At 44.7% G+C, this 15531-nt stretch overlaps 2 protein-coding genes across 5 annotated transcripts in view; one reads left to right on the forward strand and one right to left on the reverse strand.

The window, feature by feature from the left end:
• LOC141073481 (uncharacterized) overlaps positions 1 to 15531 on the reverse strand; it is a 349087-nt gene that overhangs the window by 215858 nt on the left and 117698 nt on the right. The gene's annotated exons all lie outside the window — the stretch shown is intronic.
• The window catches only part of LOC141073768 (uncharacterized), a 57694-nt gene that overhangs the window by 10885 nt on the left and 31278 nt on the right, over positions 1 to 15531 (forward strand). For 2 of the 4 annotated variants that reach the window (XM_073561177.1, XM_073561203.1), the window contains exons 2-5: positions 14445 to 14594; positions 14724 to 14903; positions 14987 to 15110; positions 15192 to 15289. In XM_073561177.1, coding sequence (XP_073417278.1) covers positions 14517 to 14594; positions 14724 to 14903; positions 14987 to 15110; positions 15192 to 15289 — 480 coding nt within the window. In that variant the 5' untranslated portion in view covers positions 14445 to 14516. Of the gene's footprint in view, positions 1 to 521; positions 545 to 2633; positions 2724 to 14444; positions 14595 to 14723; positions 14904 to 14986; positions 15111 to 15191; positions 15290 to 15531 lie in introns of those variants that run through there. The other 2 variants (XM_073561194.1, XM_073561184.1) reach the window with 2 other exon arrangements.

Here is a 15531-nt window from a genome sequence, read left to right on the forward strand (position 1 = left end):
AATAAAAATGCCTTAAACCATTGTCTCTCATTCTGGCATTTGGCAAATATTAATAATTACGGTAATCCTAATTCACCTAAAACATGAAAGTTTTATTCTGATTTCATGTGAGATATTGAGGAAAAAACATGCTTGTCATTTTAAATAGTGTATGTAACTTCAGTTTTAACAGTAGTCATGTTGAATAGGTCCGCTATTCATTAATGCCACAGATGTTCAGTAATTAATTCCAACATTGAGCCTATTTGACGCTCTTTTGTGAGTGTATATAATGTTTTGAAAGTATTTTGTATGGATACCTGCCTGAGGAAGGAGCTAAACTGGCTCTGAAACGCCTAGCATTAAATAAAAAATAAATTTTATAATACATTTGGTGGCATCATAATCCATACCAGCAGCGCTATACGCAGCCACTTGCTTTTCCCTGGATTATAATTCTGGATCTCTGGACAGGGCCCAGCGTGGTGGAGCAGCAGCCAGTGGATTACACGCCCTAACTTGCAACTTGCTCAGTGTTGTGCCTGCAGCTGCACAACCATTTTAGGTGAGCATTTTCACCATGAAAGGTGCACTTTCTCTTTCTTTTCCTCTATGTAAGGGCAGTTTCACACGTCAGTGGCTCCGGTACATGTAGTGACAGTTTTCTCACGTACCGGAGACACTGACACACGTAGACACATTTGAATGAATGTGTCTATGCAGATGTCAGCGTGTTTTCACGGACCGTGTGTAAAACACGCTGACATGTCCGTTTTTGTGCAACAGCCGGATCACACGGACCCATACAAGTCAATGGGTCCGTGTAAACACGTACCACACACGGATGCTGTCCGTGTGCGTTTTTAAAAGTCAAAGGGTTAACATTGAAAATAATTTTTTTTTCAATTCTGTTCATAGTGCCTATATATCGAGACCTACTACCAATAGGTGGTGCCGTAGAGTAAGTCCTCTTTCTTTCTGAAGAGGCAATTTGCATATATAGCGAGTGTAATTATCTGTTGTGGAGTGACAAGGGCATGACCCTATTGCGGGTCACGTTTCTCATTTTTGTTGCTTGTTTGCAATTTTAAAGGATTTTAAAGTGTTTGCAGTGTTGTGAATTGTGTCGCATAATAAAATTTATAATTTTTTTTTTTTTTTTTTTTTTTTTTTGGTATTTTGTGGTGATCCCTGTGTTCTTGCATGTTTCTTTTTCTTGGTTGTTTATATAATAATAAAAAAAAAAAAAAAAAAAAAAGCATCCCATGCAATCCTATGGGATTCCGCACATGCTGTGGATTTTTCCGTGACGGAATTGCATCGTGGAAAAATACGCAGCATGCTCGTTCTTTGTGCGGAATCGCGGGAAAATCCGCACACATAGGAATGCATTGTTCCGCTTACTTTCCGCATGTGGCTGTGCCCACCATACGAAAAGTAAGCGGAACATTTGTGGATGGTACCCACGGTCCGGAGGAGAGGAGATTCTCCTCCAGGCTCTGGGTACCATATCCCTGTAAAAAATAGAATTAAAATAAAAAAAGTCATATTCTCACCTTCTGATGTCCCTCGCAGTGTCACCAGGCCTCAGCGATGCTCCCGGCTAGTCCCGTTCCCAGTGATGCATTGCGACAATGACCTTTGATGACATTGCAGTCTCGCGAGACCGCGACGTCATCAAAGGTCTCGCGAGACTGCGATGTCATCAAAGGTCATTGTCGCAATGCATCACTGGGAACGGGACCTGCCGGGAACATTGCGGTGTTCAGGAACGCTGCGAGGGACGTCGGAAGGTGAGAATAACACGATTTTTTATTATTTTTTTTTCAATTATTTTTAACATTATAGATCTTTTTACTACTGAGGCTGCATAAGCAGCCTCAGTAGTAAAATGTTGGTCACACTCGTCAAACACTATGTTTGACGAGTAGTGACCAACCTGTCAATCAGTTTTCCAAGCGATGCTACAGATCGCTTGGAAAACGCTAGCATTCTGCAAGCTAATTATGCTTGCAAATCGCTAGTTTTTACGCGGGAAATAGGCGGGAATTAAAATGCGGTTTTCTCGCATATTTCCCGCGGAATGGAATTCCCGCGGAAATTTCCGCGGCAATACCACAACGTGTGCCCGTAGCCTAAATATTGCAAAGATATAATTAAAGGTATAATGATGAATAAATCAAATGCATGTGTGTATATATAACAAGAATGTGCAGTGTTTGAGTCAGTAACGTGCTAGTGCAGCATAACACCAGTAGTTTAACATAAGTCCATGGTTGTTTAGAATGTATAAATCATCTTAAAATATCAGGGCACAATAGCAGCATTAAGTGTACTGTGGCGGAAAAAAGAGACCATGTGAAATTATAAGGAAGTCAATCCAAAATGGAGTGTAACATACAATGACAGTGCAGATCTCAGACTCCTGAATGGCGTCCTCCCCAAAGCGCTTTTTGGCATGCTGCCTTTTTTTCCCCTCTTTCGTTTCTTGTATATTCTCTGACTGTCCACATATTGTTACTTAGGTCTGGGATTCTTGGTCGCTGGGACATTATTTTTATTTTATACTGTAATTTGATTTCAAAGTACACTGATATCCTGCCACCATCAAGCATTCCTTTGCTTGTTTTCACAATCTAATATATGTACAATAGATCAGCACGGAGTACGTCACGGTGTCAGAGAGGAGTGAAGGCCGCACATCTGAGCATAGCAAAGCAGGAGAAGAAATACAGGTATAATAGGTATATATACAACAATGTGCATTTTTGTGAAAGAAAGACACACATTTGGTATCGCTGCTTCCAGAACGACCCGTCCTATAAAACTGTCTTTCTAGTTAACCCCTTCAGTGAAAACCGTAAAAAAACAAAAAAACAACAAAGTGTAATGAAATGCAACAAAAAGAAACTTGTAGATAAAAATGGTATAGCTGAGAACGTCATCTTGTCCCACAAAAACAAGAGGAAAAATAAAAAAGTTGTAGCTATCAGAATAAAGCGATGCAAAAAAAAACTTTGTAAAAAAAAAAAAACTGAATTGCTGTTTTTTTGTTCATTCTGCTTCACAGAAATCGGAATAGAAAGCGATCAAAAAACGTTGTGTGCCTGAAAATGGTACCAATAAAAACGTCAACCTGTCACACAAAAAACAAGCCCTCGCATGACTGTCGGCAGAAATATAGATAAATTATAGCTCTCAAAATATGGCGTTGCTAAGCCTAGTTTTTGGAAAAAAAATAAAAGCATCTTTCAGTCTGTGATAGCAGCCAAATAGAAAAAAAATATAAATCTGGTATCGCTGTAGTAGCACTAAGTCGTCTAATCTCTTATACAGCACAAGGAATGGCGTAAAAAAATAATTCAAACCAATTCTTGACCTGCTGTTGATTTGTTCATTCTGCCTTCCAAAAATAGCAGTAAGGGACGCCGCATACTTTTCCTGCGCTGAGCACTTACATTGGGGTTTCCGTGTAAATGTCTGAAATACGTGATTCAGCCGGAACCCCTGATGGAAGATTCCCTATAATGAGACAGATGGAGTCACTTTAGACATTGTGTGACTTATGATCCGGCTGTGTCAATATTTTTAGTTGTGCATAAAAGTGCTGTCGGCCACAGTTTTCTGCACCTCTGTAAAGGATACTGCTGAGGGTACCAGAGTAACTCTGCTGCCTCATTATAGTGAATGGATTCCTCGGGGGTTTCATCTGAATCACGTCATTCACAGATTTAGATGGAAACCCCAATGTAAGTGTTCACATTTATCTGACACTTTATGATCATCCCAAATGTTATGAAAAAAGTTCCCAATAAAAGCTTAAACTCAATCTACAAAAAAGAGCAAGCCCTCACTCAGGTCAGTCATCTGTTAAACGGAAATATAGGGGGCTTCACGTTGCTGGTAGTACAAAGGCTGAGGAAAAGTGCTATGGCTCCTCACCCCCCCCCCAACGAAATCCAGCAGATTATGCACTCCCAAATCCAAATGCCCCCCTCCCTTCTGAGCCCCAGTATGCCTACACCACATTTAGCACCCACATGAGTGGCATTTCTGTAGTGATGAGAGCCCGCTTCATTCATGGTTGCATGTCTCCAGAAGCACGAGCTGGGCATAATGTTCAGGTACTACAATAGCAGATTTGCAATTTTTACTCTCCAATATCCACTGCTGCTTGTTTCTGGGAAAACGCCCATGGAGTAAAATCATCGCTACTCTTGTAGCTAAATTCCAAGAGAGGTACTTGGGGGCTCTGTATATGGAGTCTGCAAACTATTTTAGGAATATCTGCGCTCCAGGAAGCAAATAGCGCTGTGTCCCGAGTCACGCCATGTGGCTAAGCAGTACTGTACAGCCACATATGGGACATTTTCATGTTCAGCAGAAATTGTGTGTCAAATTTTGGTGCCATTTTTACCTATTTCCCCTTGGAAAAATTATAAAATCTGGAACTAAAACTATTTTTTTTTTTTGGTAAATATTTTATTTTTTCCTTCACTGTCCAATGGTGTAACATTCTGTGACACACCCATGATGTCAATGTGATCACTGCAACCTTAGATGAATTAATTGAGGTGTAGTTTGTAATATGGGGTCATTTATGGGAGGTTCTGCCACCTCAGGGGCCCTTTCAGTGGGTCATGGCACCCATAAACCATAAGACCAGAGTCACACTAGAGAGGAATATGGACGAGTGCTATGCGAGAAGAAAATCGCATAGCAATCGGACCACTGTTAATCTGTGGGGCAGCTCCCATCACCATATGCAAGTCTATGGGTGCGATTAAAAACTGGCACACCACACAGACCATCAGTGTGACTTGTGAGAAATATGCACCTGTGTCCTTTGAAAACCCGGCAATTCAGTGCTGTGTACAGTAAAATCACACTGACAGCTTACAATAGAATAGAAATATACACATAGTATAGGTGTGTATGTCCGGGACTGGCATCCGCACCGTCGCAGCTACAGCCACAAAATTTGGCACAGTCACACGTCTGGACCCCGAGAGTGTCCTAAGCTATGTTGTGAGGTGAAATTTTAACCCCGCGCATTCCAATTCATCAAACAATTTTGCCCCTATCTACATAATGGGGGGGAAAAAGTGTGTGTGTATCAAGCCCCGCCCCTCATTATGATGTCATAATGGTTGCCATGGCGACACTGACGTCATCATAGGTTGCAAGCCCCGCCGCTCATTATGATGTCATAATGGTTGACTATGGGGTGGAGGATGTATGATGGATATATGGGCATGGGACTATGGGATGGAGGATATGTATGATGGGTATATGGACATGGGACTATGGGATGGAGGATATGTATGATGGGTATATGGGCACGGGCCTATGGGATGGAGGATATGTATGATGGGTATATGGGCACGGGACTATGGGATGGAGGAGAATTATAATTTGTTATAACTAACCACAGTTGGTTACTATGCCCGGGCAGCGCCGGGCTCTTCAGCTAGTATTTTATAAAGATAGATGGCAGAATAGCCGATAATTCATTTGTCGGCATCTGTAAAATTATTGCAGAACCTGACAGGATAGGAGACATGGTTTACATACAGTAAACCCATGCAGAACAGTTAGATTTATATATGTCAGTGTCTAATACTGGTAGTAGTATGTGTTTGTAAAATTTGGGACCTGTATGTATTTTACTAAAAGAATGTATTCATGGAAAAAACTGGCATGGGCTCCTGCGCAATTTTCTGAGCCAGAGAGGGAAAGCCAGTGAGTGAGAGCAGATATTAATAGCCTAGAGAGGGACCATGGTTATTGGGCACACACCCAGCTAAAAAAATCTGCCCCAGCATCTGTAAGATGTGCCAATTCCGGCACTTAGCCGCTCTCGTCCCACTGCCCTGTAGAGGAGGCATATGGAGTAATAAGGGGTTAATGTCACCTTTGTATTGTAAGGTGACATTAAGCCTGGCTTAGTAATGGAGAGGTCAATAAGACACCTCTCCATTACTAATCTTAAAGTTTGTAAAGGGTTAAATAAACACACGCATGTAGAATAAAGTATTTTAATGAAATGAAAGAACACACAGTTTTGCCATCTTTATTCTTCTGCTAATCCAAACTATGCCCTCGATCTCCTGTAATAAATAAAAAAAAAACAACAATATACCATACCTGTCCAGCGAACAGTCCCACGGCGTAATCCATATCTGGGGGTTAAATAGTTTTTCAACCGGGAGCGGTGCTAATGCTACCGCCCCGGATGTAAACCAGTGAAGAATGAATGAGAAGGTGTCGGCATCAGTGACGTCAGCACAGCCTCCCAGCCTGACCCGAGGTGAACTCTTGAGCAGGGCCGGCATTAGCGGCCAGTGGCCGCTGTGAGGGCCGTGAGTTGGGGGGGCCCGCCAGTGCCAACTCTCCCTGCCACCACTGCATTCAACTGACGCGTTCACATGACACTCTTTCCCATCATTCCCATCAGAATATATGGTAGCGCCTTTATATGTCTGTTATAATTATTGCATTTGAGGTGGTCTGTTATACATTAATGTTGTAACATGGGGTTTTTGTTGTGGGAGAGTCACTACATCAGTGTCTCATGATTGCATTTTTAATGTTTTTAAATGTCTTTTTGCTGTTTTGTGTACATGTCATGAATAAAATTTATATTTTATCATATTTCTTGGAGTTTCCATATTTGGATGTACTACTTTCCCTTTCTTTTTCACTGTTTGTTTTTTGTTTTTATCGCACACATTGACTTCTATTGCGGGATGCGATCCACTTTTTTTTTTTTTTATACCCCAGCCTATTCGTGATCTGATTTGAGCTGGGGAAAATAAAAGCAGATGAACACACAATCATAGAATAACATTGGTCCGAATTCAATTCGACTTTTTTTTTTTTTTATTGGATTGAATTCGTCCGATTTCATTGCAAGTGGTTATGAGACCATATACTGGTATGCATGTACCCCTCATCCCTATACTGGTATGTGTGACCCCCCCCCCCCCCTCAACTCTATCCTAGTTTGTATTGCCCTCATCAGGAAAACATGAAACAAAAACCATCCTGCTTACTGTCCCTGCGCTCCCTCGCAGTGTCTTGTTCCGATGCCAGCAGCGGCCGGGTGCCCGCTACTAAAGGGAATGAATATTCACTGCACTCCACGCCCATTCATTCACTTGAGTAGTGGGCACATGTGTTTGCCTGGCCGCTGCAGGAAGCTGGCAGCTGCTACTACTCTGCCCGCTATTAAAGGCTACTTTCACACATCCGGTGTGTGGGGTCCGGCGGCGTGCGGCGAAAAGCCGGGCCGCCGGATCCGGCCTGCAGCCGTGACACCGGATGTGTGTGCGGCGTCTGATACGGCTCGGACGTGATTTAAAGGAGCCGCAGCAGGAGGTGGACAGAGACAGCCGCTGAGAGAGACAGCTGCTGAAGGGGAGGGTAGGAGAGGAGAGGGGAGGGGAGAGGAGAGGGGAGGGGAGGGGAGAGGGGGTTGGAGAGAGAGAGAGACATGTGGGGTTAACACTCAGTGTCCGGGCGAGAGAATCTCTCTCTCTCTTGCCGGGCACTTGTGGGGTTAACCCCACAGAGAGATCTCTCTCTCTCACCCAGACACTGTGAGTGTTAACCCCACAAGTGCCCGGCGAGAGAGATCTCTCACAAGTGTCTGGGTGACAGAGATCTCTCTCTCTCTCACCGGGCACTTGTGGGGTTAACATTCACAGAGTCCGGGCATGCGCTGTGGAAAAAGCCCGTCCGGCGCTGAGAAAAAACGTTGCAGAGAACGTTTTTTCCAGACGCCTGACCGGCTGTTTTTGCCGGATCTGGCAAAAACCAGATACGCCTCATAGGCATCAGGCGCGATGCGGCGATAGTGAAACTCTATGGGGGAAAAAAACGGATCCGGTGGCAACAGGCGCCGGATCCGGTTTTTACACTTTTCGCCGCATCGCGCCTGATGCACAAAAACTGATGTGTGAAAGTAGCCAAAGAGAAATTATTATTCACTGTGAGCGCAGTGAATATTCATTTCTCTTTAACCGCGAGCACAGGAGTTAGCTACTGCCTTCTTGACCCGCTGCTCCCACTCCCATCATTTTGGACCTTTGCTCAAGTGTAAGCCGAGGTGTTGCTTTTTCAGCTTAAGAAATGTGCTGAAAAACCCTGCTTATACCCAAGTATATACGGTAGTTCCCGATTACACGTATGGCATTGTTGTACTCAGGAGAAATTGCACAAAAAACTGAGCGGTCCATTTTTTTCATATTAGCCCTTATAAAAATGTAAAATTTGAGGCTAAAACAACATTTTAGCACTAAAAATGTAATTATTCTTTCTTTACGTCACTTAAAGGGGGGGGGTTCTGCTGTTCTGGCACCCTCAAACCATTCCAGCAAAATCTGAAATCCAGTGTGATGCTTCTTCCCTTCTGAGCATTACACAGTACCGCAAAAGTAGTTTTTAACCTCATATGTGGTATCTTTGTACTCAAGAAATTGTACAATAAATTTTGGGTCCATTTTGCTCCTGTTACCCTTTTGAAAATGCTTAATTTGGGGCAAAAGCAACATTTTTGCATTAAAAATATATATATTTTTCACTTTCACAGTTACTTTATTAACTTTAGTGAAGCACCTGTGGGTTTAAGGTGCTCAACACACATCTAGATACATTCCTTGAGGGGTCTAGTTTCTAAAATAGGGTCACTTATGGGGGGTTTCCATGGTTTAAGCACATCAGGGGCTCTCCAAATGCGACATGGGAGTCCACATGGAGTCCACTCTCAATTCCAGCTATTTTTGTGTTCAAAAAGTTACTTGATGCTCCTTCCCTTCTGAGCCCCACTGTGCATCAAAACCGTAGTTTTCCCCAACATATGGAGTATTGGCATACTCGGGGGAAAAATTGCACAACAAATTTTGTGGTCCATTTTCTCCTCTTACCCTTTCGAAAATAAAAAATTTTGGGGTAAATTTAAATTTTTGTGGAAAAAAAAAATTAGTGTTCATTTTTTTTTTTTCTTGCCACATTACATTAATTTCTATGAATCACCTGAAGGATTAATAAACTTTTTGAATGTGGTTTTGAGGCCTTTGAGGAGTGTCATTTTTGGGTTTTATTTTCCTATAGGCTCCCCAAAGTCACTTCAAGTGTGATGTGGTCCCTAAAAAATGGTTTTGTAAATTTTGTTGAAGAAATGAGAAATCAATGGTCAATATTTAACCCTTTTACCTTCCTAAGGGAAAAAAAAAAAAAGTTTCAAAAATTGTGCTGATGTAAATAGGCATGGGAAATGTTATTTACTCTAGTTTATGGACATAAAAATCAAAATTTTGAAAACCGAGGGTTTTTTTTTACTGTTTTCACCAAATTTTCATATTTTTTAACTCTTCCTGAGTTAAAACCTTAGTATTGTTTCTAAATGATTATGAACTTGTTTTCTTAGCATTATTTGAGGTCTGCAAGTACTGCATTTTTTTTATTTTGAACATTTCTCATTTTCTGAAAATACCGTATTTTTCGGACCATAAGACGTACTTTTTTCCCCCAAAATTTTTGGGGAAAGTTGGGGGTGCGTCTTATGGTCGCAATATACTCACACTGGTGCGGCGTGGCTCTGTAGTGTGGTGGTGGCGGCGGCGGCGGGCTGTGCTCCGGTGTAGGGGCAGCGGCTCTCTGTTCTCTGTGGGGCGGAGGCGCCGCCATTTTCTCACAGCCCGGAGACCCCCTCACATCCGTAGCTGCCATGTTGCTGTGGCCTCTGGGAACATGGACGCCGGGAAGATGGCCACCGGTCCGGGTACTGCGTATGCTCAGGTACAGATCTCGTCCTAAGATCTCAGGAGACTAGATTCAAATCTCGGCAACGAGATCTCGTCCCGAGATCTCATTTCCCAAGATCTCGGGATGAGATCTGTACCTGAGCATGCGCAGTACCCGGACCGGCGGCCATCTTCCCTGCGTCCAAGTTCCCGGAGGCCACCGCAACATGGCAGCTACAGATGTGCGGGGGCCTCCGGGCTGTGAGAAAATGCCGGCGGAGCCTCCGCCCCTGCACCGGAGCCGCTGCCCCTGCACCAGAGTACAGCGCCCCTGAGCACAGCGCAGAGCCCCCAGCACAGCACGGTACCCCACAGCCCCCAGTACAGCACAGAGCCCCCAGCACGGCACCCCACAGCCCCCTTCCCAGCACAGTGCCCCACAGCCCCCAGTACAGCACAGAGCCACAGCACGGCACCCCACAGCCCCCCTTCCCAGCACAGTGCCCCAGGACAATGCCCCCAGTACAGCACAGAGCCCCCAGCACAGCACGGCGCTCCCCAGCACAGTGCCCCCAGTACAGCACAGAGCCCACAACACGGCACCCCACAGCCCCCCTTCCCAGCACAGCGCCACAGCACAGTGCCCCCAGTACAGCACGGTGCCCACAGCACAGCCCCCCTTCCCAGCACAGCATGGTGCCCCAGCACAGTGCCCTCAGCACCCCAGCACAGCACCCCTGCCCCAGCACAGAGCCGCCACTGCACCAGCTTGGGATGGGATTTCCTAGAGCCCACTGCACCAGCCCGGAACACCGAACGACCCCTGTGACCACTCCTCCACCTGTGCCGGATCCCTTCCCTGGTAAGCTGAATTTGGACTGTAAGACGGACCCCCATTTGACACATTATTTTTTCCCTATTTTCCTTCTGAAAATTTGGGATGTGTCTTATGGTCTGGTGAGTCTTATAGTTCGAAAAATGCTGTAAATACAAAATTTTGTGCTTGGAAATTCGGAGACGTTATCGGTAGTTTATAGAATAAAAGAGCAATTTACATTTTACTCAAATATACGGTACCTAGAAAGAGAAAAATCAGACAAACTGAAAATTTTACAGTGGTCTCTTAATTTTTGCCAGCGCTGTATATACCAGAATGGGTGCAGGATGGAAAACATATACACCAGGATGGGGAATATACAGTATATACCAGGATCGGAAACATATATACCAGTATGGAGGTTATATACACTCACTGGCCACTTTATTAGGTACACCATGCTAGTAAGGGGTTGGACCCCCTTTTGCCTTCAGAACTGCCTCAATTCTTCGTGGCAGAGATTCAACAAGGTGCTGGAAGCATTCCTCAGAGATTTTGGACCATATTGACATGATGGCATCACACAGTTGGCGCAGATTTGTCGGCTGCACATCCCTGATGCGAATCTCCCGTTCCACCACATCCCAAAGATGCTCTATTGGATTGAGATCTGGTGACTGAGGAGGCCATTTGAGTACAGTAAACTCATTGTCATGTTCAAGAAACCAATCTGAGATGATTCGAGCTTTATGACATGGCGCATTATCCTGCTGAAAGTAGCCATCAGATGTTGGGTACATTGTGGTCATAAAGGGATGGACATGGTCAGCAACAATACTCAGGTAGGCTGTGGCGTTGCAACGATGCTCAATTGGTACCAAGGGGCCCAAAGAGTGCCCAGAAAAAATTCCCCACACCATGACACCACCACCACCAGCCTGAACCGTTGATACAAGGCAGGATGGATCCATGCTTTCATGTTGTTTACGCCAAATTCTGACCCTACCATCCGAATGTCGCAGCAGAAATCGAGACTCATCAGACCAGGCAACGTTTTTCCAATCTTCTACTGTCCAATTTCGATGAGCTTGTGCAAATTGTAGCCTCAGTTTCCTGTTCTTAGCTGAGAGGAGTGGTACCCAGTGTGGTCTTCTGCTGCTGTAGCCCATCTGCCTCAAAGTTCGACGCACTGTGCGTTCAGAGATGCTCTTCTGCCTACCTTGGTTGTAACGGGTGGCAATTTGAGTCACTGTTGCCTTTCTATCAGCTCGAACCAGTCTGCCCATTCTCCTCTGACCTCTGGCATCAACATGGCATTTCCGGCCACAGAACTGCCGCTCACTGGATTTTTTTTCTTTTTCGGACCATTCTCTGTAAACCCTAGAGATGGTTGTGCGTGAAAATCCCAGTAGATCAGCAGTTTCTGAAATACTCAGACCAGCCCTTCTGGCACCAACAATCATGCCACGTTCAAAGGCACTCAAATCACCTTTCTTCCCCATACTGATGCTCGGTTTGAACTGCAGGAGATTGTCTTGACCATGTCTACATGCCTAAATGCACTGAGTTGCCGCCATGTGATTGGCTGATTAGAAATTAAGTCTTAACACACAGTTGGACAGGTGTACCTAATAAAGTGGCCAGTGAGTGTATATCAGGATGTGGAACATATATACTAGAATGGGGCCAGGATGAGAGACATTTATACTACGATGGCGGACATATATACTAGGATGGGCCCAGGTTGAGGGTCATATTGTATGTACCATGAAGGACCCAAAATATGGGAGACATTACTACATAATGGGGAAGGGGGGGGCAATTCGTATGTACTTATAGGAGTTAGAAAGCTACTATAGGATTTAGAAAGCTACAAGGGTCCATACATCTGACCAACATTGGGGGGGTGGGGTGTGTGGGGAGATGGGGGACAGATCCAAATTTTGCATCGGGGTCTATCTGACTCTAGTTACGCCACTGCAGGTGTGCATGATCACTGAAGAACCCTCACATAGGTGGACCACGGAAGTAGGAGAATAACGTTCAACCCCTCCTCAAGGATGGACTGTATGTATTAAATGGATTATTTCTCTTCTGTTGACATAAGTTGTGGACCTAGACCAATTTGGAGCAAGGAATCAATTGCTTACAGAGGACTGCTAAGTATAAAACTTTCCTACTTTTTTCACCTTTTTGTTTTATAACTATTTTTGCAACCTTATTGTAGTATTTTTCTATTTTTTTTCTACATATTAAGTAATATACTTGACTCGCCCCCAGAGGCCGTGGGGTACTCGGTGCCGGGCCCGCTGACTTCAATGGGAGATGTCACAGTTCCAGTGACCTGGTCCATGGCCTCAGGCAGTCAATGTAAAAGGGGTAGAGTGATGGAGATAAAGTTGTTGAGATGATTCATGACGCCACCTTTTGGTTTCTGGTCAGCTTGGCCAGCGCTGCAGGGTTGCTTCTCTGGGACAGATTGTGTGGTGCAGCAATGATGTTGAAGCTCCCCACAGGTGGAGCTGTAGTCCCAGGGCAGTAGTAATAGGTGTTGATGCAGTGTTAGGCACATGGATGTAGCAGTGCTGAGTGGGTTGGCGCAGGAAGAATGCAATGAGACAGCTAAGTGCAGTTCCAGTTCTTTTACTCACATTCTTGGCACAGACAGGTGCCCGCTTCAATGCCGCAGTCTCCAGACCAGAGGCTCAGCCAACTCCCAGGCAGATGGAAGTAACCTTTCCAGTACTCCCTTTCGTGTGCCTGTTCTGAACGTCTCCTTTCTAGCGCTTATCTGAGGTACTTGCAGTACTGAGTTACACTGAAGTTCCTCCTGCTTGTTGTTACTCAAACTCCACTCGCATGTCAAGTGACTGTAGCTTGCTTCGGGGACTCCATCCATCATGTCCCGGCTCACACTTAGGTTGCCACCGTGTCTTCAAGTCTTTTGGGGAATAGAGTGGTCACAACTCCTATTCCTCTGGTTTTTCCTGCAGGAACATTAGTTTCACAAACAGCCTCGGATACTGGACTCCGGCCATGCGCTTCAAACTTGAGGCAGGGCTCTGCTCTGACCCTAGTCCTTAGTTCTCTTCTCCTTACATTCCGCACTAATCTATCTTCCTTATGAACAACTTAACTCCTTCTTTCTCCTCTCTCTCTGCTTCTTTCTTGCCTTTCTGAATCTCCTTCTCAATCTGCTCTTACTTCCTGTCAGCTTTCCCCTCTTAGTGTCTCTAAGCTCCACCCACCACCCAGTACCCTTCATGAACCAGAGCAACTGCCTTAAAGGGTGCTCTGCTGTTCTAAGGTGTCTGTCCTGGATGTGTTGGAGGCTGGTCAGGTGTTCCATCTTACCTGGGAAGTGAGATACTACACCTCAGGAGGAGGTGCAGTACCTCTGTGGCGACTGACCCCTCAGGGGCACCACATTCTTCTTGTGCATTAAAGCAAAAAACTTCAACAGCTTTGCCTTGTTGCCATAAAGATCCTAAGTGTCCTCTGTGTTGACTTGGTGGTATTTTGTGTAAGGAACCTGTGTATGGCTTGGGATCTGTGACTACATTGTGTGCATGACATTGGGACTTAACGTCCGTTCGGTAAGCATTCAACTTGCTGTGTGTATGGCCTTATTGGGGGTATGTTATGTGTCCAATCTGTAGCTCGAGTGAGGGGCAAGTGTGAGATTGACCTGTAAATTTGATGTGGACCCCTTATAGTCACCTCATTCCATGTCACAGCATAGGCTAAGTGAGGGCCTGACCATGACAGTGACTATAATTTGATTGTCTGCTATACCAGTGGCAGGACAGGGCCATGACTGGATGTAGTGAAGCTGGTAACAGCTCCAGAGATTTCTTACACGGGAACTTTGATGCTACATTGTTATCTTTTTCCCCATTCAGGTCCCTACGATATCGGATCCTTTCCGTGGAGATCTGCTATATAAGTCTATTTTCCCGATTGACCCTACAAGGATGGATGGGGACAGGGACAAGATGGCGGAGAGGGTACTACACCTCACCCTAGAGATCCTCTTCCGGCTTACTGGAGAGGTGAGAGATTCTGATGACGTCACATTACATCATTCTTATCTATGGGAATAACAGATGGACAGAACTGGAGAGGTGAGGACTCTGGAAATGTCTGTAGTGAGATTTATTAATGTGTCTCTCCATAACTAGGATTACACAGTAGTGAAGAAGACCTCTAGTGAGCGCTGTCAGGCCCCTGTGTCTGAGGGAGGTGGAAGATCCCCAAGCCCAATCACGGGGCCTCCAACTCACCCCCTTATACATGAGGACCTCAATGACCAGAAGATACTAGAACTAGCCTACAAGATGATTGAGTTGCTGACTGGAGAGGTGACTTTGCTGGAAATTTTGAGACATTATACAGTAACTCTTTGAAGGGATCGGAGTGATGACGATATCATTGTATGTGTCAGGTTTCTATAAGGTGTCAGGATGTCACCGTCTATTTCTCCATGGAGGAGTGGGATTATTTAGAAGGACACAAAGATATATACAAGGACGTCATAATGGAGGTTCCCCGGCCCCTCACATCACCAGGTAATAGAAATTACTAAATATATGGCCTATAATTATCTGTATATGGAGAATGAGTTCATTCCCTGTATGTCTTTGATACAGATCTTTCCAGAAAGAGGACAACACCAGAGAGATGTCCCTGTCCGCTTCTTCCACAGGATTGTTCAGAAGAAAAGCCCAATGTTCCTCAGGATCATAAGGTAGATGCTTAGACTGTGTCATGAAATCTCCCCTATGATGTGTAGAAGGCTGTGAAGGTCTTGTGTTCAGTCTTCTCTTATCCACTAGTATTATACACTGAGTGGCCAATTTATTAAAATCAATGTGGTCTGATCTTCATCTATAACTTTATTTTATTTTTATTTTTTACTTCAACATCTTCAATGGATTACAGGGGCGACGGATCCCTTAAGGGCTCCGCTATCCACAAACCTACAACAGG

The sequence above is a fragment of the Dendrobates tinctorius genome, unplaced genomic scaffold (genome assembly GCF_039654945.1).
Source record: "Dendrobates tinctorius isolate UK_male_01 unplaced genomic scaffold, ASM3965494v1 ptg000014l, whole genome shotgun sequence".
Taxonomy (NCBI): domain Eukaryota; kingdom Metazoa; phylum Chordata; class Amphibia; order Anura; family Dendrobatidae; genus Dendrobates; species Dendrobates tinctorius.